At 39.2% G+C, this 26,783-nt stretch overlaps 1 protein-coding gene across 1 annotated transcript; it reads right to left on the reverse strand.

The window, feature by feature from the left end:
* Positions 1-25,912, reverse strand: c1qtnf12 (C1q and TNF related 12). The gene is made up of 8 exons (XM_017488057.3): positions 24,802-25,912; positions 11,831-11,935; positions 11,513-11,624; positions 10,104-10,285; positions 7,246-7,354; positions 4,538-4,631; positions 1,334-1,412; positions 1-1,243 (listed from the first exon to the last, which is right to left on the reverse strand). The coding sequence occupies exons 1-8, from the start codon at positions 24,973-24,975 to the stop codon at positions 1,145-1,147; spliced, it is 954 nt and encodes a 317-aa protein (XP_017343546.1). The 5' UTR covers positions 24,976-25,912; the 3' UTR covers positions 1-1,144.
* Positions 25,913-26,783: the final 871 nt, after the last annotated feature.

Genomic DNA, 26,783 nt, shown 5'->3' on the forward strand with positions numbered 1-26,783 from the left:
TTTATACATAAATATTACTTATATTTATTGAAATGTAAAAATGTTCAAGCTCCATGCTACAGTACAAACTCCTTGTAGAGTAAATCTGCTTAAAAATGGTGTTTTATTCACATTATTTATTACCGCTCTCATATTGACATCCTAATACTCACATAAATACTTTGTGTTTGTACTCGTATATTTGTCTGCTATAAATGAATTGGCTTTCTATCAGCAAGCGCAAAAAAAAAACAAACACAAAGAGGGCTCGTTGTTGACGTGGTTGTCACATCCGAAAACAACAAAAGAGTACAAAACGGATCTCAAACATGTCTGATTTGTCATGGAGGCACCTCTTCCCAAGTACCTGCAATCATTCCAAGGACCCTAGATCAAATCTGGAAGTGTTTTCAAGCGGGCATAACGAATAAACAGAGTCAGAATCATTGCTTTTTATGGCGTGCTTGATCGCCAACAGGTTTTGCCCTTTTGCAAGCTGGAAAATGTGTTCATTATGAGCAGTCACATGATTCATTTTCCTTGTGCAGGGTGTTATGGTGCGTTATCTATTGTGTGATGGTTAGAAGTCAACAAAGCAGAGGTGTGTAGATTAGATATTATAAGGACAACAGGATCTGTCAGGTTCAGTGAGTCCATAGCCAGCCACTTTGCTCAGATTTATAAAATATACGTCATCTGGTAATAGCAGTCAATTTTTCAGTAATGGATCCATATCGTACATTTTTCATGAGTCATTTTTCAAAGCAACATTTGTCTTATCATATATCTTTGTATACATCTGTAGATTATATACTGTATGTATCACAAAATAAATTCTGTTCAATATCATATACTTAAAATCCCAATAAAATAAAAAGATAAGTTTTGTTGCATATGAAAATACTCAGAATTTCTTTTAGCATGCCTACAGCTGAATTAAAGATCCACATTGTCTTTTCATTCCAAGCTGTGAAAAGAAACGCATCCGACTGTCTTTTACCGGCAGCATAAGACAGATGTGCCACGGTCAGCACAGTGGTTCAGTCGTCTCATACTGTAGCATTTGCAGAGCACTTAGCTGCCTCTGGCTGTCCACTATTTGATTCAGTGTTGGATGGCAGTCCAAAAGAAAGCAGTCTTAGGTGGGAGGAAAAAGGAAGGGAGGCTATACCCCCAACAGCATGCCCATGAAATCCGAGCCGTTCTGTATCGTGATTGAAGCTCCTGCTGCGTTGTCCACAAATATGGATGTGTACTGACCAGCCTGAAGAGAAAGCACAATAACACCAGTCAAAAACCACGACAAGTCAATGCGTTAAGCTCACTACTGTATGTGTAGGACTTAGATGCTGACCTGGAGCTCCAGCAATCCATGAACATACACCGTGAATATCTTGCTGTTACTCTCCAAGCCAACGATCATTTCCAAAGACCTACACAAAGAAGTCAATGCATTCGTTATAAAAAAAAAAAGCATTCAAATTGATTTTCAGAAATCTGTCATGGTGTGGTTAGGAGGCAAATCCATCAAAGATCCATCAAGGAATCTGTACGATACAAGAGCAATGGCATAAATGTTTAATATATAAGGAGTAAAACATAACAGGACACGCTGCTGTAGGAAAATAATCAACAACTGATGTGGCCTGACGCAAAGTATTATTACTGTTACCACCTCGAAGTTATTTCTTCTTATTATTTTCCAATAACAGCACAGCAATAATTCCTGTTATGCCATCGCAAATTATCAGCAGAGACATTTTTTTATTATAAATTAAAGAAACTTACTGACTGTTAACAAGCTCTGACACTGGAGACTCCTTACATATATAAGTCTAAACCATATCAATGACTTTTCTTAATTCAATAAAAACACCATTTTTAACCATTGTTTATTATTAGTATTACATTATGTGGCTTGTCCGCTGTACAAGTCCCTGTAAGTTGTTACTGTAGAAATGATAATGTATTAGAATGAGCGCATGAATATAACCCTATAATCTGAATTACAATCGGAACTACTGTCGGAGCTGCTGAAAATGAATCACCAGTAATAAAGTCAGTGCTGCTGAATTCTTGAATCTGAATGGTCTGGAGTATACATATGTATCCAATCCTTTTATGATGGACCCCTCGAGGCTTCAGCTCTTACTGAACCATACTCATGGCAGATCTTCCAGTTGAACGAAAAATCAGAAGTGACATTTTGACTTGATGTGCTTCATTTCTTTGGGCAGTCTGAAAACTCGCAGCACACTGCCGCATCCACCCACAGCTCTCAGACGGAAAATGAAGAATTTGTCATGGTGAATGAATCTTGCTGATCGTCTCTCTAAACTGCCTTCTCACTGAGCTTCATCTCACATTCTCAGCATATCCTAGCAGCTGCTAGGTTACAGACTGAGTTGGAAAAACCCAGCTCTGTTTTTCCAAAATGTGTCCAAAATTTTACGATTTTGGTCCTCGTTTAGACTGCAATCTATCATATCTAGTAGTATTGGCTTTTCTTTTGCAATGTTGTTTTGTTTTTATTTGTTTGTTTTTTTTGCAGTGGTGTCAGTGGTGTGCTTTGCATCCTGTAATAAGAGAAGGACAGAAAACCTTTACGTAAATAATCTTTTAGCACCCAGGTCAGAGTTTTGCAAACACATTTCCACCATCCCCCACTGTCCAAGAAATAACCAGGACCCTGTTAAGTCAGAGGTGCTACTCTAGGGGTCAAAAGCTACCAAGGGTATTGGACCAAGCTGAAAGTTTGAGGACATTTCGTTTTTTTGTTGTTTCTTTTAAAGGCCTGCTCAGCTTTAACACAGGAAATGCCTTGCTGCTTCCACACAGGCCGGAACAGACGACATAATTTACAGCCTGTAAATTATGGCTCAAGATAAACTGGCTTCGTAAGACTAATCAGGTTTATGAACCGTCCTTTTGCGTTTGTGCAGAGTGTAACTAGAGCAACAGCAACAAACAACTAATTACTGCTGTCTCAAGGGCTTTGCCTGGATCTGCCCTCATTTCTCTTCCCCTCAGTGTCTTTTCTTCTTAAGCTAAAATCACTTTCTCGTTTGATTTCTCGAAGAGGACTTTTACGACATGCATTCACTTGCCCAAACCACTTAAACAAGAACCACATGGTCTTAATACCAAGAGGAGCCCAAAGAAAAATACTCATTTTCATCACCAATGATGTATTCCTTCGAGTCCGGGTCATGCATGAATTTATGAAGATGTGGATACGGTCTGTGGAAACGGAGTCAAAATCGGGCGTTTGGCTGTAATAAATACATGAGGGGAAATTATACAGGCGACTGACTTTCTTACCAAAATTGCTGTTATAAGCAAAGATGTCTCCCACATGGGCTTGTTAACAGAGTTGATATTGTCTGACAACAGACAGAGCTGAAACCACCGCAACTAACATTGGGGCCAAAGAGAATCACACAGAATGTGATATACAATTATACATATCAGATTTTTAGAGTTTCGGCATCGTAAAACAGTCCACGTAGAGCAGTGACACGCTGCTACTTAGAAACGCTCTAATAATGGAATAATACATGACGCCATGAACAACATAGAAGAGTCACGCCACACGTTTTCATTTCACATCGGGTGAAATAAAATACAGAAGTCGGTGAGAAATGCATTACTTCATTCATGTGAACAGAGATGCGTCTTCAAATAGCCTGCCTTCGATTTGATACTCGATAATTGCGTTCAATCTGAATGCGTTTGACTGGAGCGGGGATCCCCAGTTTTAATAATCAGGGACTACTTTAAAATCTTCATGAAATTTGATTCTGAACTTCATGATTTGATTCTGTATGATGGTGTACTCGCAACATGTTGAACAGCTTGACTGTCCAGTCAACATATTTCTGCAATGAACGGCGCCAAGTTGGTAAAACGCCTCCGAAATACAGAGAAATCCGGACACTATACAAATTCCACCCTCTTTAAAATTGATTTTTTTATTTTTTTTTAAATACAAGTTTGCAGCTAACAATCTGCTAGTGCTGCTTATGCACTGCTCCTGTAGAGCATGACCCGCCTCCTGGGGCAGTGGGGCAGGACATACAGTATATTCTTCTGGTTCTAATTGGACGATCATGAAGATCTGCACAAACATGAATAATCATTGATTGTTTTCCTGGAAGTGACAGACTAAATTTAAAATGAAAAACAACCTTACCTTACTATAAAAAATTATAGTATTTATTTGTATTTTCCAGATATAGTACTGTATTGTTGGCCATAAAACGAAGGACCCCTACAAAAAGCTCTGAAACACCAATTTTCATTTCAAGGGTGCTTTAACTGTCAAAAAAGTTCAATAAAATAAACATTCTACTGACCCCCCATATTAGAAATAAGTCATTCCCACATCCATTCAAGTGGCCGGTAAAACCGACTAATAAGTCTAAGAACTTAATAATAACAGCTTTAATAACGATTAGCTGTAATTTCCACCACTGTAACAATTTTTTTCAATTATGGACCCCCTGGCTGTGCTTCAACGATCCCCATTTTGAGAACCGCTGGATTAGAGAACACTCACGTGTATCGATGGCAAAGCGACTCGATGCAGATCAGGACTCTCAGGTTGTCTCTGGCCCTGAGTTGGTTTTTACTCCTTTTCACCTCACTGTGGTCTGCAAAGAGAACACACAATCAGCTTCACGCCTGGAGCTAAACAACTGGAACACTCCTGCGAGTGTATTCGAAAATTCTGAGGCAAACTGAAGGAGAAGACAAAAAAAAAAAGTAATCTGATTTTCCCTTACTGAAGTAAACATGGCCTGAAGCCTGCAATGTCATCAGTGGTATAAACATTAAGGTATTGGCGTGGTACTGACAGTAAGTGCCAGGGAACTGAGGGAATGTTGTATACCACACAGAGTCAATCACAATAGTTCAGCGCAGCCTGAACGTGGATTGAGGCAATATTTGTGAATTTGTCACAGGATGGTGGAGATTCTATCAAAGCCTAGAGATATTGGCTGAAACAGAGCTTCGAAGAATTTACCCTGGGTGAGGATTATAGGGCATTTATTTCAATCACAGAAAACACAGTAATAACAAAAGTGTACAAAAATAATTAATTAATTAATTACCTAAATTAAATACTGAAAATGGCTGTTGTACACACCACTGTTGACCAATTCTGATAGTTCATTATGTATTCATTACATTTCTATTACAGCAGCTCAGACAATAGAGGGGGCTGTAAGGTTTCTATAGTAAGTATCGTTTCTATAGTAACAGCTAATTCACAGTGTCTTGTATGGCGGACCACATAATAATAATAATAATAATAATAATAATAATAATAATAATAATAATAATAATAATCCATCCATCCATCTTCTATACTGCTTATCCTTCCTTCAGGGTCACGGGGGAACCTGGAGCCTATCCCAGGGAGCATCGGGCACACCCTGGACAGGGTGCCAATCCATCACAGGGCACACTCAGATACACACTCACACACGCATTCATACACTACGGACACTTTAGACATGCCAATCAGCCTACCATGCATGTGTTTGGACTGGGGGAGGAAACCGGAGTACCGGAGTACATGCAAACTCCGCACACACAGGGCGGGAATCGAACCCCCGACCCTGGAGCTGTGAGGTGAACGTGCTAACCACTAAGGCACCGTGCACCCATAATAATAATAATAATAATAATAATAATAATAATAATAATAATAATAATAATAATAATAATAATAATAATAATAAATGAAAATGTGTGTACAAAATGTGCTATTATTTAACAAAGAAAAACATATAACTGTTACTGTCATAAATTTTTCCTTTTTTTAACCTTTATGGAAGGAGTCTCCAGTGCCAGTGCTTTGTAACAGTTGGTACGTTTTCTACTACGGGACAGACACAACTTTTTTTTATTAACTTCAAGACAGAAAAAAAAAGAATAGCAGATGAGGGAACATCAGTTTATAGCTGTTATAATGTAAGTCCTCACAGGAACTACCTGTTTTGTGGAAGTTGCACAACATTATGATGTAACTATAAATGTATGACGTGTCCTTCATTAATACTGTTGTAATAATGGACGAATTTTAATAGTTGCCAATTGCTGCAGTATAAGAGGAATAAAACACTATGGGACATGCTGTTATAAGAAAATAATAACAACTTCCTGCTTTACACCACTCTGTCCTTGATTATTTTCCTATAACAGCATGTCCCAAGCTGGATTATTCCTTTCTTTACTATATGTGTACTAACTTGATTAATAATTTATACTATTTTTGAAAAAAAAAAAAAAGGAGTTTACATTACTTTGACGATAACGTTAGTAAATTATATACATATTTATTATTGACAGTGCTTTAAAGTAAGCTACGTTTTGACTTGAAGGTATATTTTAAGATTTCAAAAATCTACAATATAGCTAGTTATAACTATATCATACAACGGCTACCAAGGGGGAGATCTGCAAGGGGGAGAGTGCTTCTCCCACGACACGCATATCTACTGGCACTGAAAGTGAAATGCCATCTTTACTATTGCATCACTGGATTTCAACAATTTACCACTGTGATATATTCTGATTTTTTTTTTTTTTTTTTCTCACTGGTTTGTTTCATGAGTCAAGTCAGGTCACTTGCCTTCATGCAGCACAATAAAATGAAATAAAAATGATATGGATCAAAAGGGGATTCAAATCTTATCTTCAACTTTAAATTTGCAAATTAAAATGCTTGATGAAATGTATTCTGATCATTTTGTGCATTGAATTAAAAACTAATTGAATAACAATTTTGAAGAATAATATAAGTCGGCCCTAATATAAGTAGACATTAATATTTGGAATATTCAAAAATAAGATTCATAACCACATTCTTGGTTTATCGACACGTTGGTTACTTGTAACGTAAAAAAAAAAGTATATTAAGAGTAAAATGTAATAATATTTGATGTTTGATGTATTCTCCAAAAGTATTCAAATATTCTGCTTGAATTTTCTGCAAGCTATAACATAACAGAACCTAGTTTGTTCTGAGAAGTCTCTCAGAGAAGATTGAACAGAGACTCTCAGGCCCTCCTAAGGGTAGATTACTAAAGACTGTACACTTTCAAGTCTTTCTTATATGCTTAGCTCTCCATTACAGCTTCTTCATCACTAGATTGCAGTAACGGTGATCTATTGTTTGCTCTCAACAATATTGTATGTAATGGATACTCAGAACTATTTCCAAGCATTAAAAAGCTAAGATTTATGCGATCGTCTTACCAATATGGACGTTGGCAGAGAACTGATAAATTCCTGTGATGGGCGCTGTAAATCGGCCAGTGGACTGATCCATCCCCGTCCCTCTGAGAAAGGCACCTTTGGCAGGGGGCTGGAGGTAGGAGGCAGGTGAGAATTACTGAGCACAGCAACCAACGCCAGACACCAAACTACCCGTTTCTATGTCGCAGCTATGAAATAGAGCCTTAACAGTTACTCTTGAGAAAAACAACCCTGCAGAGAAAATGTTGTGTCTTTTGAGTAGCATTCCAAACTATGAAATTTTTTAAGAATGTCTTTTTTTTTCAAACGCAGTTTAATACGCTGCAATTTAATAAGCCCACATACTGTTACGAAATAAATCGGGTTCGGTTTGGGAGCATGGAGAAGTTAAGGGTTTAGAAATATTTCGGATTCTGCCAAGACGCCTCCAATTCTGTTTTTGATCATCACTGTATGGGGCAGCCATGCCAGGCCGCATTATTTTGTATTATGCCTTCTGAATCTATCAGAATGATTTTGTACTTCACTGTCGGCTTTTTCCTGACAACATAAGCTAAAATAATAGCATTTAACTGGGCATTTATCGTGTAAGTGTTCTGTCATTCTTTTGTGACATGAAAGACTAGAAATCAGCATTTACAATGCGTTCTCAAAATAAAATACGGTCGTGATTGATTGCCCTGAGAAAGTTTTAAAAATCAACCACTCTTATACACAATTTATAACAACGTTCCAGCTGGGCGCACATTCTATTACTGGTAAGAAATCATGCACCTTTAAACTTTGATGCAGTTTAAGCAGTGGGATGCTTGGCACCACAGCTTTTTATTGGGGAATCTTGTCTACATTCATCAAAGCCCTATTTTTTCCCCATTCTTGGTGCAGAGGCCACTTCACAAATCACAAGGGTTTTTTTTTTCTCCCAGCCTCTCCTTATATGCCAGCGTCTCATTTCCCCATGCCAGCCGCGTCAGAATGTCACAAGACATAGCTCTTCCCTGAAGCAGTGTGCCATTTCAAACAGCATTTTTTTTTTTTTTTTATCCCTACCGCTCTCTGGTCCAAGTCCCAAACAGTGTACCTTTTTGTACACTGCCAAGAAGGCAATGTGGCACATTTGAAAACAGGAGATATTTTTCAGCAGGAGGACTGTGAGAGGCTCAGGTTTGGTCCTGGCTGGATGATTGGCTAATCCAGGGCGTCTCATCATTAGTGTCCAGATGACGAGAGCTATTCACACTGAGACACGCTGCTCCAAAATGTGGCACGTAGGTCACACTTTATTCTTCCAGACTGTTACAATGAGGACACAACTGCAGAATTTACAGTTACAGTTCCTTGCATAACTATTCACCCTTTTACCACATTTTGTATTGTAACTGCCTGAAACTGAAAATTACTTAATTGCGATTACATGTCATGAATCCACATAAATTAGGCTATAACATAAGTGGACGGAAAAATTTATAAAACTTCAAAGTTGTGATTGCATAAGTGTTCACCCCCCACAAAAAAATAATTTGTTGAATGGTCACAGCCATAATCCAAACACCACAAAGACTGGGGGTGGTGGAGACGGTATTGATTTGGAGGGGGGCTGAGGAAGCCATATTACACCCTGTTTGGTTTGAAGAGACAAAGGCTCAAAGCGCTCTGTTTGGCGGAAACCCAAGACAGCTTATTACCCTGAGAACACCATCCACGTAGTGAAGCATGGTGATGGTAGTATTGTGTTAAGAGCTGCCCTTGGCCTCTTGATTGCTTCTCTGACTTATGCCCTCCTTACCCAGTTGTGTCATATTCTTTCCCATTTTTAAATAATGTATTTAACAGTGTTCCACACTATTCCAGAACTTTATCCTGGATTGTTTCGACAGCGCCATAGTGTTCATGGTATATTCTCTAACAAACTCTGGAGCCTTCCAGGAACGTGTGTATTTATACTGAGATCACGTGGGACTTTCATTGCACATAGGTGGACTCCATTCAACGGGATGGGACGAACACTTGATCCGATCACGATTTTTATGTTTTTATTTGAAGAATTTTGCCAACTATTGTTCAATTTTGTGTTGATTCATGACACATAACCCCAATTAAGTCCATTTCAGTTCAACACTACAAAATGTGGAAAAGATCAAGGGGGTGAATACTTATACAAGGCACTTTAAGTGGAACCTGGATCGAAATCAAAGTGTTTCTCAAAAGCCTGGAATTTGTGCCACAAGTCGTCGCCACAAACATTAGCACTTAAAAGAGCTATTATTTAGGATCACTGAGTGCCTATGAGAGTATTATTATTACATTATTGTTAGATCTTCTCTGCTCCTGTCTGTCTCGCTCTCCCTCCTATTGATTTATTCATTGTGTTTTCTACGCTTATGCGGCAATCTCATAAAACAACGGCTGCCCGTGATTTTACTTCAGTTCACCTGCTTTTGTTTTTATGCATATGTGCCTTTCATAGCATTAAAGAATAAAGTGTAATCCAGATATGATTGCAAATGATTAAAGCTCTGGTGGTGAGGTAATGCACATGGGGGAAGATAGGCCATAAAACAGTATATGCAGAAAGAAATACAGACAGGGTGAGGATGAATTTTGGAAAAACACTACTGCCTATCTGTAAGAGCCACATAATGTTATCATTAGCAGCCTCACCTTTGTATGTACGCGCTAGGAAAGTGAACAGTAGATGTATTTTCAGACAGTGCTGATGAACTATTGCAGAGAAAAATAGCTGTACTAATTATTTACCCAGGGCTGCGTGTCACCTCCCAAAATATTAATCTTTTTAAAAGCTTTTCATCAATTATAACTAATACATTTCACAGGGAGTGACTTTTCATAACACTTACTGTCTGGAAGTTCTGCAGCTCAGTCAGAGTCTTCTTGTCTACCACGACAGGCCCTCTGAGCTTACAGTGGAAGGCCTCTTCGATCCTCCGGTATGACGCCATACCTTCCAATGCCAGCAGAGTTGTGGGCACCTGGCTCTGCCCACTTGCCCTGTCCACCAACGCTCTCCTCTCCGTGGCTTCTGAATGATCACGACAGAAAAAATTGCATCTGAAACCATTTCAGGCATAATTGTAATTCTAATACCAACCACAGACACCAGAAGGTCAGGACCCTGTTAAAACATGAGTCGTCTCTTAATATCTGAGCTTTCAAACCATTTTTTTATTTGTTGAGGTTAAATTAAATGTAATAGAATTTAATGTGACTGAATTGAATAACGTATCCAAAAAGGACACCTTCAATTATCCACATTAACACTGGATAAAAGTGGCGAGTTAGCAAGTAGCGGTGTAGCCTGAAAAAATTATAGCTAGCTAGCTAGATTTCCAGAAACAAACTTAGCCAACAGTACTGGGGTAAGCTCTTTCTGTGCGGGTTAATTTTTTATTATTGTTATTTTAGCTGGGCTAGTTTCAAAATAACATAGCTTTTCTAGCAACTAGCTACTTTTTTTTTTAAACCAGTGCAGCTAATCAGCTAGCTAGCTAGATTTCCAGATATGAACTAAACCAAGAGAAGTAGTGTAAGCTTTTCTCATGATTGTTGTTTTTCAAAGTTATTAAGAATGCTTTACAAATAGAAATGTCTCTGTTATGGCATACCCTGTACAAAGCATGTAGATTATATTTTGTGCAATAAATTAGATGCACAAATGAATCTGTCATAGCCTTTGACAAAGCCTTTGACAACTTTTATAACACTAGCTAGATCAATAGCGCTAAGGTCTTCCACATGTGCTAATGGAAACCTGCTTGAAACCTGACCTAGTGTATATTTGATTATTAATGTGTGAAGGTAAATTTGAAAACCCTGAAAACCCCAGACTGCATGAGCAACTGAATTGTCTGCTACACTCAATAGATCAGTCTTTTCAAAAAGCATATGGTTAGCATACACACATTTTTAACAGCCTAATTTCTGGATCATGAAAGCTCTTTGTGTATAATCACACGTTCTCTGACTCTGACTGGTTGTGCACAAGCTAAGATCTTCTACAGTGGCTTTTGTAAAGCATGTTTGAGAATGTGTGAAAGTGAAGGCACTGGAAAACCACAGCCGTGTCTACGGCGTCGTTCAGCAGATCAAACTATTTAAAACGCATATGGTTAGCATGTGGAGATTTTTAACACCACTATGTCTTACTGGCTCATGAGAAGTGCCTTGTCCAATCACAGGTGCTGAGATTTCTCACATATGCCGACGGATTGGTTTTAATATGTGCGTATAAGTGTTTATGAGAGCCCACCTTTGATCATTTCTTTAAACTCCTTCAGCAAAACCTCTTGAGTGACCTCTGCACCAGGGGCCCCTGGTGGGCCCTGGGGTCCTGGAGGGCCAGGAGGTCCTTGAGGTCCCGGCTGAAACGTAACATACTCTTAATCTCTGATTCAAAGGTCATACGACATGTCAAAACATGGCATAATACAGTATGTGACGTATGAATTTAATTATACTAAACGCCCTAGATTCAATACAGGTGTTGAACTGATGCATTGCCTAATGGGATAGAAATGTAGAAATCAAATCTTTGATGAGTGACAGGGTATGATTTCAGATTCAATACCAGTGGTCGCTTCCTTTTCCGGCACTTTGCTGGGAAGTTGCCAACCGGCCTCTTGACAAAATCCATCCATGATCCATGTGGGTCTACTCTTTGGCTCTCTGTGACCTAAATCAATTGAATTTTTAAATAAATATGTTATTTTGTAGGCGTGTAAGGATGCAACACTTTGTTCTTGATTGTAGAGTTGGCGTTGGATACACATATCATTGATCACGCTGCCTGTGTTCACACATTTTATTCTTATTTTCCTCTTCAATGAGCCTTGGAGGACTGCACTAATTGTGTGATTTATCAGACATGTTAAACCGGAATCATTCTCCACTTGGCAGAGTATTGTCACTAAATCCAATGAGTCATAATTTCTGCTTACGATCCATCATTGGAAAATCTTGCCTAAAGATACTATTAAATGGTGCCAGACATAAAGGCAGGTTGCCCCCTCTCTCTCTCTCTCTCTCTCTCTCTCTTTATATCTTTCTTTCTTTTTCTCTCCCTTTCCATCAAAGTGAAGGAATTGTTTTTGTGGCATGTTATGCTACCTCATAGCAAGTATTTTCAAGTTCATGGATATTGCTCAGGTGATACATCAGATCTTACTGAACCTACCATTTACAAGTACATCCACGTTAGATGTTATAAGTCGCAATGGAAATCAAGTCTCTCATCTTTTCACCTTATCTGAAGCTAATTTTTCAGCATGAGCATGTTCACTCACACCGTGCTTCTCAACTATGCAATCTTGACAAATCTGATATAATGCACACATTTTGCCAATAACTTGAGCAATCTAAATCCCAACTTGGACCAAGATCAATATTCATGAATCAAAGAATGACATGTGTTGGACAAATCTCCAAATGTGTTTTTTATTATTATTATTAATATTTTATTTATTTATTTTTTCTTTTTACATTGCAGCATTTTTTTTATTACAGGCTCCCATGTTTCTGAAATTGTATATCTTAGATACAAAGAAGAATAGCATGACTTTAGCATACAAACAAGATACTAATCTTCTGTAATGCAATTTAGTTGATTGTAGTTTGTCATAGCTGTAGCATTTTAGTTTTATTTGTATGAAGCCTTCCGGCATGTCATATATATATCTCATCTCAGGGGTGGAAAGTAACAAACTAGATGTACTAGAGCTACAGTACTTGAATACATGGTTCAATGTAACAGTACTTTTATATATATATATATATATATATATATATATATATATATATATATATATATATATAATCGTAGTACTGTTACTTGAGATTTTGCTACATTTACTTTTGTACACCATTACAGATAACGCCATATGACTGTAAGCCAATCAAAATGATGCCATTTCCTGCAGATAATCTACACCTGAAGGCACCACATGCTTAGTCAGCAGCAGCAATGGCTGACACAGTGGAAACCAAAGAAGAACCCTGACCCAATTCATGAGGTGTCTTCAGTTTTAGTGCTTAAAAAAAACACAGCATGATAATGATCTACAAATTATGTGTGTCAAAACCCATGGAGATATGAACATTTCTCAGCTCAACATCCAACCTGCGGAAACATGTACAGGTAAAAGACTAACTAGCTGAGTGACCAAGACTAGCTTGCCAGATCTTTTGATGTTATCATAACATGAAAAGATCTGGCTAGCTAGTCTTGGTTACCCAGCTAGCTAATCTTTAATCTGTACATGTTTCTGCAGGTTGGACAATATATATATATATATATATATATATATATATATATATATATATATATAAACATGTTTGGATTAGTTTTGTCAGTTGTCCACTAAATATTCAAGTAGTTTTTCACCAGACAACTTATTAACTCTTACTTATTATCATTACTTTTATATTTACTCAAGAGAATTATTACTTCACTAGCGGTACTTTTACTCAGGTCAGTGTGTTTTGTATTCATTTCACCCTTGGCTAATCTGCAAGAATGTTTATTGAGTGGAGACACGAGTCAAAAACCATGTGCGACAAGGAATACCACACTGCACAGGCAAAACTGCATTCAGTAGGTTTTTTTTGGAGTGAGGTGTAGTTAATGTATGTTGGTTGCAGATGCAAATAACCAACTCGATCCTCCAATAGTTTTCAATTGTCGGAAATGATGCCGCAACCAAATATAAGAACAAATCTAAAGAATCCAAACAACAACAATCCATCCATCTCTATCTAAGGAACTGGTTAAAAAAAAAAAAGTAAAGCTGAATTACAATAACCACAACAATGGCTTCACACCTTTCCCAAAATGTCAAGTGACTGTGGTGGATAAAAAAAACAGTAAAGATAAAGGAGAGTCTTAGAGGAGAGGTGTCTGAAAATGGAATTTGTTTAGGTTTGGCAGCCTGACATGGATCACTTATCTGTTAAACTAACATGCCATTTTTCTTTGCAGAAAGACTTGCTTTTTCTTATGCAACAACAAAGTAAACCCTTGTTTTGTTTTTTTTTTAAATCTCAAATATTCAGGAATGAAAGGGGCTTGTATTTTGGTTTTGGTTGGGCAAGGTTTTTGTTCTCTCTCTCGTTTTTCTTGTGACAGCAGACAAAATAAACAACTTAACTAGCACAACGGCTTCTTGCGTGTTGGATGTCTTTGTGTTTGTGTTGTGCCTCAAGAGCCCTGAGACATGTAAAAGACAGACAGTCTCAAGTCAATTGTAAATATATTGTTAAGGCCAAGAGTAATTCTTCAGATCCTTCCCACAAAGGTAATTGGTTTCTTGCTGTTCCATTTCCTGGAATGTTGCTTGAATACTAATGGGAGGAGGATTGGCAAATCTAAGGAAAATAGCTTAACCTAGCCATACATTTACTGTATATATAATTCCTCAGGTATATTTTATGCAAGCAACCTTGCAAAAGATAAACAATGATGGTCAAAGATTCAGATAAGAATATTATAATTGAAATGATATTTCAGTTGACTGAAGATTGAAATGAATTGCAGCAGGTTGTTCCTCAAACCTCACAAAGTCTCTTTTGCAAATTTCTTCTGGGTTCCCAGGTTTCCTCCCACATTCTAAAACCATGCCAGTAAATGGACAGTCTATACTAAATTGTCCCTTGGTGTGAATGATGGACTGGCGTACCATACAGGGTGTATTCCTGTCTCATGTCCAGTTTTCCCACATCCACAGTGACCAGGACTCAACTGAAAATGAGTGAGAGTTCATTCATGTTAAAAAAAGAAAGAAAGAAAGAAATCATTTGGTAGGATTCCTATGATTTTAGTGCAAGGTTTTTCAAACAGATTCAATCAGACTGGTTTTCAGTGGGGGTCTGGATGCTAGTGAGTTCGTCAACGCCTTTGCTAAACCAGTTCGAAATACAGTATATGACGAGCCTCCGCAAACACTAACAGACTCCAATCATGCAAGTGGAGACATCATAATTCTCTCAAAGCAGGGATTATTGTGTGACAAAACAAAGCACACGAGCTTTGTAGAATTTTGCACAGGCAAAGCACTCCCCTGTATTCATGGTAATATCCAAGACCACCTCATATAACCATAAAAGTGCAAATCCGCCACTCCAGAGCCTAAGGGAAAGGAATAAGCTCATCATTGCTGTGTCAAGAAACAAGCTAAGGATTGAGCACATAATTGTAAGAACAATACCATGCCCCTGATGTAGCGCAGATCAGTTTCAAACCCGGACGATGATGGTGCCAAACCACTGTCTTTATTCCAAATAATTCAAGAAGTGATTTTTATTGTCTTGTTTGTGAAACAGCACTCATGCAATGTTCTTTGTAAACAGAAGCGGCAACATGACTAGTGTGGCAAAAGCTGCTACGCTGAGTTATGGGAACATTTTGAGAAATGCCTGTGATGGATCATGTCAAGGAGCTTGTAGTTCAGCATACCTCCACCTACGCACTTTTATGGACCTAGTTTTTCCTCTGATGATTTGGGTTTGTGGTTGTTAAAATAGCAGTGCAGTTTGGGGCAGGGCTGCCAAATACTCCATTATGGGTGAGCTGGTGGAAAGAAAGAATTTTGCCCAATAATATAAGCCTCCCACTGAAGTAATCTAGAGAAGATGAAAGGAAAACACAAAGCTCCTTAATTTATTAGTCTATGAATAAAACATTGATGTAGTAGAGGTGTCAAGGGGTATAAAAATGGTATGTGGATGTTGGACACCTAATAGTTTTTGCTTGAACCACAGAAACTCTAGAGCAATGCACAGCTTAATATAATCCGCATTTTTTCTTTCTTTTTTTTCTTCTTTTTTAACTTATGCAGTGCCTAAATAGTGAAAGTAAGTGACAAGTATATGCCTGCAAATATGCAATTACGAAATAATTTGACCACAAAATGCACCTGGGCATGAAGAAACGGCAGATTGTTGCTTTTGCTGCTTTTGGTTTGGGATTTTACAAGAGAAACACTGTACCTGTAAGTTGTGACATGCTATAATTGTCATCCACATGTATTTCAGTATGGTGTTTTCTGAATTCACTGAATACTTTAGTCACATTCAAGGCTCCACATGACTTTAAAACAGAATAGCTTCACATCAGGCGTTTGTTTGTTTTTTTGTTTTTTGTTTTTTTTAAACCTCTCTAAAGTTCTACCACATAGTATTTGTTTAACATTTCAAGGAAATTTGAAAATTAGCTTATTTTGAGCAACAAAAGTGGGAGGAACGAGAGGCTGCCTGCCACGGCAAACATAAACACAGCCATTAAACTATTTTGTGGCCGCCATCGACAGCCATGCAGCACTGTCTCATTGTGGAGAGGCTTAATGATTGTTTAGGCTTCATTTCCATGCCATTACAATCAGCTTGGTTATGATTAATATAATTCCAGATATTCGCGCCATGACTATGCATTAGGCCTAATTTTTTCCGTTGCATTTACTGACAGGCGTGTAGGCTGTATTTCTGAAGCATATAATTAAGCCCACGCACGCACAGCCTGCACAAACTAGACTAAATATTGCATAAATACTGAATCCTTACAAATCGGGTGCCCATTACCCCAGACAGACTGACAGTCATGTTTTCTATTTACTTGTATCAGATATAGCACATAAGCTATTATGTACAGCAGCGAAAATGGAAACAAGCCAGAAACAGCACTGCGCAGCTCTCTAAAGTGAAGACAGAAAGCAAGAGGTTGGTCTAATTTTATAATGCCAAGACCACAGATGCATTTTGATGCTCTACATCGGCAACTCACCCTTGCTTCGGTGGATAATTTCACTTGGAAACTGACAATTTGTACATGAGAACTGCTGAGGTAATCATAAAGACTGCCCTATGTTCATCCCAGCACTCATATTCACAATACACTCTCAGAAGAAGGGTACTTAACTGTACCTTTCCTTGTCACTGGGGTGATACCCATAATGGGATAATCTTTTGTACCTGCTGTATTAAACTATGTGTGTGCCCGCCACACACATATACACTTGTTGAACATCCTGTTTTCAAAACCATTGTCATTAACATGGAGTTAATGTGGCTGTGGAGATTTGCCCATTCAGCGACAAGAAGTACTGGGAGAAGGAGAGAAGGACTGATATTCCACTTCATCTCAAAGGTGTTCAGTGGGGTTGAAGTCAGGGCTCTGTGCAGGCCACTCAAGGTTTTCCACTCCAATCTTGGCAAACCATGTCTTCATGGACCTTACTTTGTACAGAGGGGCATTGTAATTCTGGAATAGGTTTGGGCTCTGTCGTTCTAGTGAAGGAAATTTATAATCCTACAGCATACAAAGACAATTGTGTGCTTCAAACTTTGTGGCAATTGTTTGCAGAAGACATATGGGTAGGATGAATTTGGCCATATAGTATTTGGGGTATACCTTGAGAATGGTACCACAGAGACAATGAAAGAGTCTGTTTCCTCTCAAGGTTTCTTCTTCATATTGTCTCAGGGAGATTTTCCTTGCCACTACTACCTCTGGCTTGCTAATGTGGGATCTAAATCAACATCTGGATTTGTGTAAAGCTGCTTTGTGACAATGAATATTGTTAAAAGGAACATACAAACAAAATAGAATTCAACAGAATTGAATTTTTACACAGGTGTGTGTCATATATGATGAAATATGAAGAACGGAGGAAAGCTCTCACTGAGAACATTCTGGTGTTCTTGCTCTGCATCATCTCCCACAGTACAAATTGTACTAATTGCCATTGCCAATTTTTGATTAGTTTTTTTGTTTTTGTTTTTTTTGTTTTTGTTTTTTTAAGTTTACTATGTTTTGTTCAATTCCTACTTTTCTTGGTCTGCTGTTGTATGTTGCTTTGGCAATACAAAAAAATATTGTGTCATGCCAATAAAGCACGCATTGAATTGAATTGAACTGAATCAATAGATAACACATATAATTGCCTCCAGGGTTCCCAGTTTGATCCTAAGCTCAGGTTCCAGTCTATGTTGAGTTTCACATGTTGTTGCCATGTGGATTACCTTCTGGGTTTTCAGGTTTCCTCCCACCTCCCAAAAACATGCCAGTAAGTGCATCGACGACTCTAACTTGATCCTTGTGTGTGAAAGAATGTACGTATGGTCTGAAGTCACATCCTAGTTGTATTCCCAACTCACACCCAATGTTCTTGGGATAGGCTTCAGATCACCTGTCCTCTTCCAAAAAAAATAAATGAATAAAATAACCTGAACTCATGAAAAATTCATCTGAACTTCAAACAAACAATGGCGATATGGTTGGAAGAACTATGATTTTATTCAGTTTCATCTGACCACACATGAATGTCGTTTGCATGGCTATTAAGACAGAAGTAGCTATTTAACATGATTCTTATTTTATATCCGGACCTATCATCTATTTCATAGACTAAGTTTATGCAGTTTATGCAAGTTAACAAGCGTTCAAAGCAGTGAAGTGTGGAATTGTTCAGCTGAGCCTGAAGGTTAGTTTGGTCTTTTTTTTCCAAAATGAGCTAATCTGATTATATTGTTATTGCCTAATGTTCTCCCCGTGCTGCGGGGGTTTCTTCCGGGTACTCCAGTTTCCTCCCCCAGTCCAAAGACATGCATGGTAGGCTGATTGGCATGTCCAAAGTGTCCGTAGTGTATGAATGGGTGTGTGAATGTGTATGTGATTGTGCCCTGCGATGGATTGGCACCCTGTCCAGGGTGTACCCCGCCTTGTGCCCGATGCTCCCTGGGATAGACTCCAGGTTCCCCGTGACCCTGAAAAGGATAAAGCGGTATAGAAGATGGATAGATGGATGGATGGATGTTATTGCCTATTGTTATACATTTTCACGTAGTAAACACAATGATTTTGTAGGTTATTATTTCTATTATTTAGCCTCCATTTTGTTTGCCACTTTATGAAGAATGGTGCAAACACATCCAAAAACTGTGTTGCCATCAAATTATGATGCAAATTTGCATGTCGAAGAAATTTTTTCATGTAAAATTTAAAGTCTGAGATGCGAATCACATTCCATAGAGTTCTGTCAGAGTAAATGTGATTTTCATGCGAAAGGGAAAATGACCTGTTTTGGTGGCATTTGCAATTTGCTGAACTCCGTCTTTTTAATATAAGAACTATAAAGTTGCACACTAAAATGATTAAAAAGTAATACCACATTACGTGCATGAGATAAAAGTAAACAAAGATTTAGCATTTTTTTGTATTTTTTTTATGTATTTTCAACATGATCAAATTACCAATACACTTGAAGGTTTGGAAATTTGTCTTCCTTAAGAATTTTAACGAAAACATTGAATGATAACTGTTACCGATTACATCATTCGTCATCTGCAGTAACCATTTTATCCTATGATGGGTTGCAGAATGAGACGCCAGTCCATCCAGGGCAACATACGTGCACACACATTCACACTTGTGGGCAATTTAACATAGCCAATTCACCTACCTGGATATTTTTGGGAGGCAGGAGGAAACTGGAGAACCCGAAGGAAACCCGTGCAAACACAGAGAGGACATACGATAGAGACAGTAAACTAAGCTCATGAGCTGTGACTTACAGGTTACGGCAATCATAAAATCCAAAAAATCCAAATATAAGTGTGTAGCCTGGTTTTCTTGGAGATGCAGTAAGTACAGATCCTTATTTAGGAACTGTTTGTAATCGTTTGTGTCTATTTACAACACTGAGAATCTGTTTCTCACTGATCTCACAAGGGTTTTTTTTTTCTCACTATCACTCTCATATCCAACCCTTTTCAAAACACTGTTGGGTGGCTGTGGTGGAGATAGAAACAGGGGAAGAGGCGAGCTGTGGAGGTGAGCTGTCTGAAATGGAATTTGTTTAGGTTTGGCGGCAGGACACAGATCACTTTTCTGTTAAACTAACTTTTCTCCACTGAAAGTCTTTTTCTCTTCTTATACGGCGACAGAGTAACCCTTTGTTTTTTCATCCCTAATGAATTGAATGAAGGGAGCCTCTCTTTGTTTCGGCAGTTGGACATCTGTGGCGTGTGTCCTCGCTATCACGCTCATCTCCCTCTGCCATTCAGCCGCCATTCCACTCCAGTGCCTCTCGCTGGCACGGCAGGCACGGCGGGAGCGCCCGTACAGAAAAATCACTTGTGCAGAACCTACTAATGTGCATTTCATGACGTTGTGCCCTTAAATTGCACACCATGTGATGTGATCACATGAAAAAAGAAAGATAGAAAGAAATGAATCATGTGAGAAAATATCGCCACATCCTCAATGTGAAAAGTCCGCAAGCGTTAAACCCGACGTGGAGAGTCTGAAAGCCAGACACGTGTCAAATTCACATGATAATCGTGTTCACGTGTGAAGTTCGTGTGACTTTTCTGTAAGCTTGGACACAGAGTGGATCCCACTAGAGGCCCCCAGGAGAAAAAGTGGCACATTGGGAGGGGATGAACAAAGCGCAATGATGCCATGTTCCCGGCGTTGCTTTTTACGGATCGGCGGACAGATTTACAGTCTCGATTATATGAGCGCATTGGCGGCACGCCTCTGTGCCGTACCTACAATTAAGCCCTGGGTTGATACCAAGTCATTATGCCCTTTGGGATCCAGCATGGAGATACTAAAGAAAAAAATGATCATCTGACTACGTATCAAACAGGAGGCCCACTTTTCAAAGGCCTTCAGTGAACAGGTACCAGAACCCAGTCCAGTTTGCATTATTTCATCTCATCACTCATTCCTGCCTAACGTTTGACAGCTAATACGCTCCAAATGGACAAATATAGACGTGGCTCTTTTTTTGCATGCTGAAATATTTGTTTGGCAGTTGCCATAAAGTTCCTTTCATCACATCCTTACATACACAGTGAAACAGTTAACTGCTGTGTTATTACTCTAGGGGAAAGTTGGAGGGGCGCCCATTAGGCCCATGGGTCATTAAATCAGTGACAACAAAGACGGCTGTATCTAATTTACACCGCCATCTAGCACACGTTTACAAAACACACCGCCCTGTACCGTATGCGTCGAGAATGGCTGGGAAACTTTCCACGAACGGAGATCTGAGCTGAGGCTAGCAGGGGCCCTGTGTTGTTTTTAATCTCTTGGCAGTGTAAACATTGTATAGATATTTTTTGTGTGCGAGCATATATCGAGTGTGCATTCCTTTGCTAGTAAAGACATGTGAAGAGTAAAAACCACAAGGCCTATTATGAGCTCTGTCGAATTATTCGACCCACCTCTTTCTACAGGGCTGAGAAGAGGCTGATTGGAACATCACACCTGCTTTTGTGCAGAAATTACAGTGCAGAGATGGAGGCTGGAGTGCCTGCTCATTTCCCCCCTTTTTTATCTGTGGTAGGTCAAATGGATCATTAATACCAAAGCACTGCATCACAGAGATCTTAGCTTGTTTATGACTGGCATGATTTTGGGAAGCACCTTTGATGATGACTTTTTTTTATTAATGACTTTTTTTCCATTGTGTTGCTCAATGTTCAAAACTCGGCTTTCTTCAAGGACATGCATGTGTTTGGTGACGCAGTGGTTAAGGCTTTGGGCTACTGGAGGGCTAGTGAAGGATGTGAGTTTAAAACATGACATCGCCACTGGTATCATTTCCAGCTTTAAAATCGATTATTACATTATCTCACTATTCTGTGCACATAATTCCTACATTTAGGCGTATTTGTTTCTATGATTTCAGGTTTATTGAGCTAATCATGCAATTTGTTTGATTTTAAAAAATCATAATGATTCTGGGAAGAAGCATATGAGCCGGCCATTATAAGTCTCAGGGCTACATTACGGTCCTAGTCTAGGGTTATGTAACATATGCCAGTAACAACTTTCTAATGTTGTTGTCTTTTTCTTCCATTTTTCCACATTGTTCTTATTTTACGTTATCTTTTATTTTCTCTTGCAGCATCCATGAGAAAGTGCAAACGAATCATTTCGTTTGTCAAGAACCCTTGTACATATTACAATAAAGTTCATTTTGAATCTAGATTAGATGTTGTTTTATTTGTCTATAAACAATCACTATATGAAGTTAATCATAAAAAACGAAATAGAATGATATGCAAGACAAGTTGATGTTCATATTTCCGTTCATGTTTAAATGTTAATTACTCCTTTGGTATGAACACATGGGTTAAGTACAAACATTCAGAAGAATAAGTGAGGGGGAAAATGAGAGAGCTTACTTCTGTTACGTCTTTCACCTGAAGTGAGATTATAAATTGTATAAGGATTGGACATCTCTTCCTTTAATGCCATCTAACATGCTTTTAACATGCTGAAATTGATCTTCGGCCCATAACCCTGGATATCAACTTAACCCCGAGTCCACAGCCCAGGTGATGTTGTTTGGCAGCGACACAATCTGGCATAACACAGAGTCTTAATGTGATTATGTCATTATTCTCTGATCGCATGGGACGAGATGAAAAGAATGCAAGCAAGGCGAGGGCAAAGCAACTAATCCTCTTCTAGGTGTCCTCTTTCAGGACCCTTTCTGTGAGGCTTTGTGAGGGGCTTACACGGCCTGCTGCCCTGGTTTTCTTTTTTTTTTTTTCTCGCCCTATCGGATGTCCCAGACACAGTGGAGTCAGGCTGGCCTGAGAATGACAGAATCAATGGGCTGGGAAAGAGCTCTGCCAAGGGTCTTTAAATATCTCCCCACCTAAACTTTCCCAGGAATTACATCATGGCAGCTTGCCTGCACCGGACCACAGCAAGAAGAAGAAGAGGAAGAAGAAGAAGAAGAAGAAGAAGAAGAAGAAGAAGAAGAAGAAGAAGAGGAAGAAGAAGAAGAAGAAGAAGAAGAAACGGAAGAAGAAGTAGAAGAAGAAAAAGTATAGGTTAATGGCAGAAGAAAATGCATTGTTGGGTGAATCCTCCCAAGGCCTCCACTGGGGTCTGACCCAAGTGGCTTCTGATTTTAGATATAAAATCATTACAGCCTCCAATTCAAAAGCGTAAACTCCTAATAGTGCTTAATTTTACACAGTTAAACAAGTTCAGATTTTTGTAGTGGTGTTATTCTGTGTTTTGTGAAGTCATATTGAGTATGGGAAAGGTGTGAAATAAATTAAGTGTATTATTATTATTATTATTATTATTATTATTATTATTATTATTATTATTATTATTATTATAATTGATTCCAATAATTAGGTGCCAGCAATGTGCAACCTGTATGCCCTAACATAGTAGCACATACACAAAATCACTAACCCCCTAATGACTTGGAAATCTTAGATCTTATGTTTTGCTCGACTGAGAAAGCCCAAGACATCTCACTATTAGTTTCAGAAAAAAAATACAGTTGTTGTGAACAAACTAAGCGAAGCATACAAATCATGAAGCGTATTGGTATGGAGGCAGACAGCCAGAGCCAGTCATTTGAGAATGCCAACACAATGGGTGGGCCGAGAGAGGCAAATGGTCCAGTGGAAACCATTATATCTAAACAATACTTATGCAATAAATAAACAGGGTTGAACTGGCAAAACATTTATCATGGTAAAGCCTGAGGATATGCATGCATACTTGCAAACTTAGTCACCGCATGTGGGCGTTTATGTCGCCTGACTAATGCTGATCCAAACCAAAATTAATGCTGACATAATATTTTACATGTTCACTTTGGAAAATGTTGTTTTCCCAACAACTTGAAAACACATTCGTGTGGGTCTGAACTTCTGTCTATAGCTGCCACTGACTGAAGCTCATTAACAGGCTTAATCAGTAAGGCGTCTAGAGGTGGATGGGGACTAATTGATGCACTGATCAGGCTCCCCAAGTGCACATTCCTCACATACCTAAGCCATTCATCCATTTTGGCCTACACACATTACAGTCTGCACTTTCTCTCTGTTTCAGTCTTTATCATCTAAGCAGTACACACCTGCTCCAAACAAGCTGAAGCCTCTTATAGGCTAATTCCATGGACATATTCTTGACTGACACATCAGTGTTCGGGGGGGTTGGGGGGTTGGGGGGGGGGGGGGGTGGTATGTAACATAAATAGCCATGAACTCTAAATTAAACACTCTTTTTCTCTAAGGCAAAACAGCCAAAAACTTCTACACTTATACTTAGAGACATGATTAAGATGGTCAGAATAAATCAGTTGGGTTCCCTGCTGTCTGATGAGTCCTCCAGATTTGCTCTGTTTAAGGAAAGGTTTCAGGGTACTGTTTCCCATATGTTTCCAATATGATATCACTGATTATGAAGACAAATGTGACTGCATAGTGTTAAAGGCACTCCTTGAGCATAACCAGAGGAAAAACACTGATAAAAACTGGAAGACCACAAATAATCGAATAATCCACAAATAAACCACATTTGTCTATGTGCAAGCTTATGATAATGTCCTTTAATGACCTATGGAAGATGTGTTGGAAAGCTACATTTTTCTGGTTATAATTCTCTGTTAGAAATAGTAATTTCTCATTTAAGTTGAATCTGTACTCCCAGCAAAGTCATACACATAGAAAGAGGTGAGAGAACAGGATAGGGAGAGGCAGAGGAATTAGACAGGAGCCATTTACCTTTGTGATCTCATCCTCCTCCTCGCTGTTGGAAAGTGTGGTGTTCAACACCTCGGTGTGCTGCGGGGTCATCTCCTTCGGCCTCTTGCGTGCTTTTTTGGCCTCAGCCCCTTCCAGGAGTGTGCCATGACTCCAAAGTAGAGCTGCCAAGGCGGCTAGCAGCCAGAGGCGCATCTTTTGTTCTCTGATCAATCTCCCAAAGGCAATCTTCAGATCCTTCAAAACAAGCCTCACTTTGGAGAGCACACCCCTCTATTGGGGACAACTGGAGTTCCCCCAACTATGCTTGGATTCAGTGGAGCAAAATGGTTTGAGGGACAGGCACTTCAACTCAAGGACTCCCTTCTTAGGGAGGAAGGCTAGAGGTGATGATAGTCTCAGTAGGTAGTAAAAGTAAAGTTCAGACTAAGCTGAGAAGCTCACTCGACTATGAAGAGTGTCAAGTAGAGCACTCCTAGGGAGTGACAGATCGCGGCTGGTCTGACAGCAAATAACCCCATTAGTGAGATTTTTCACGCTTCCTGCCCCACTGGGGGTGGAGGGTACCATGGGGCGCCTGCAGAGGAGGGGCCAGGAGCCAAGGCAGGGGAAGGAGGGGGCTGGAATGGTGGGTTCCCCAGATTCCCTTGTTCTTTCTCTGGCTCAGAGGCTGTGGTGAGACAGTTGTGATGAGCTGGAGATTCTCTAGTGAGTGTAGTCGTCTGCTCCTGAAGGTGGATGGAAAAAAAAAGTCCTTAGGGAGTTAGAAGTTAGAGTCACTCCGGTTGTCTTGGCCTTTGCCCTTCTTTCAGCTTTGTTTTCTCTCAGAGAAAAAAAAAATTGTTTTCCTGCAGACACCTTCAAGCAAGCTACAAAGAAGAAGTACTTGGTGGAGACAGCAATTGCTATGTTTTCTTGTCGATGTAGCCACTTGCACACTCAACTCAGAAGCCCCTAAGTCAACAGCCAAGTCCAAAACCACAAGCACACACACCTCCGTGTCTGGGCTGCGTGGTGGGTCCTGCCTGCTCTGTGCCTGCTTGTTTCGACACACTTGCTTTTTCCAATCTCATGCACTCCTACACTCCCCAAACTTCCTGACTGAAGCATACTGGAGGGCTCACAGCAGAGTTTATCACACAGCACTCTCTCTCTCCCCTCCTCTCCCTCTTTCTCTCTCTCTCTCTCTCTCTCTCTTACTTTCTCCTCCCTCTCTTTTCTGATTCCCCTAACCTCTCTTCTCCTCTTCAGTAAAATTGGCAGGCCCGCTTGTTTCACTGGCCTGTTTTATCTCACAAATGAAATGTTCATGTGAGCACCTAAGAACTACTTGGAGGATTTCAGGGGATGTGTATGTGTGAGTGTGTGCTCTGTTTTACTGTAGAGTAGTGCTCTGAGCTAGTGATCAAAAGATTGTCAAATTTAAAGTACTGACAGGACTGTCAGAGAAATGTTCATAAGTCTGTAACTGCTCTGCTATATGCTTGGACTGTATCCTTTCTCAACTGCGTTAATTGCATCTATTAAATGAATATGTGTAATGCCTGTGCAAATGTAATAAAGCCTTATAAAAGGCCGCCAGCATTAATTTCTCACGTTTCATCTCTTCATTTGGATTTCTTCAGGCGTCTGGGGCACGTATATTGCACAAGCAAAGAATTGCCTTAGAAACAGACTACTTCGATGAGCTGCTTCCCTGAATAAGTAAGGAACAAAACACTTGGGAACATGCTGTTATAGGAAAATAATCCACAGTGGTGTGGTGTGATGTGGCCAGACGCAAAGCGGAGTTTCTGTTACCACCCCAAAGTTGATTATTTTCCTATAACTGCATTCTTGAAATGTTTTATTTCTCTTATGCCAAGGCAAGTTGCCAGTGATTACAATTTTCCATTTATTAAAGATTGGCACATCATGCTTTTTTAACCGTTTAGCGTTACATTTAATATTGTGGAACGTCCACAAGACAAGTTAATTCCTGTTAACATTTACACTTTACCATA

Source organism: Ictalurus punctatus, chromosome 15, assembly GCF_001660625.3.
Source record: "Ictalurus punctatus breed USDA103 chromosome 15, Coco_2.0, whole genome shotgun sequence".
Lineage (NCBI taxonomy): Eukaryota > Metazoa > Chordata > Actinopteri > Siluriformes > Ictaluridae > Ictalurus > Ictalurus punctatus.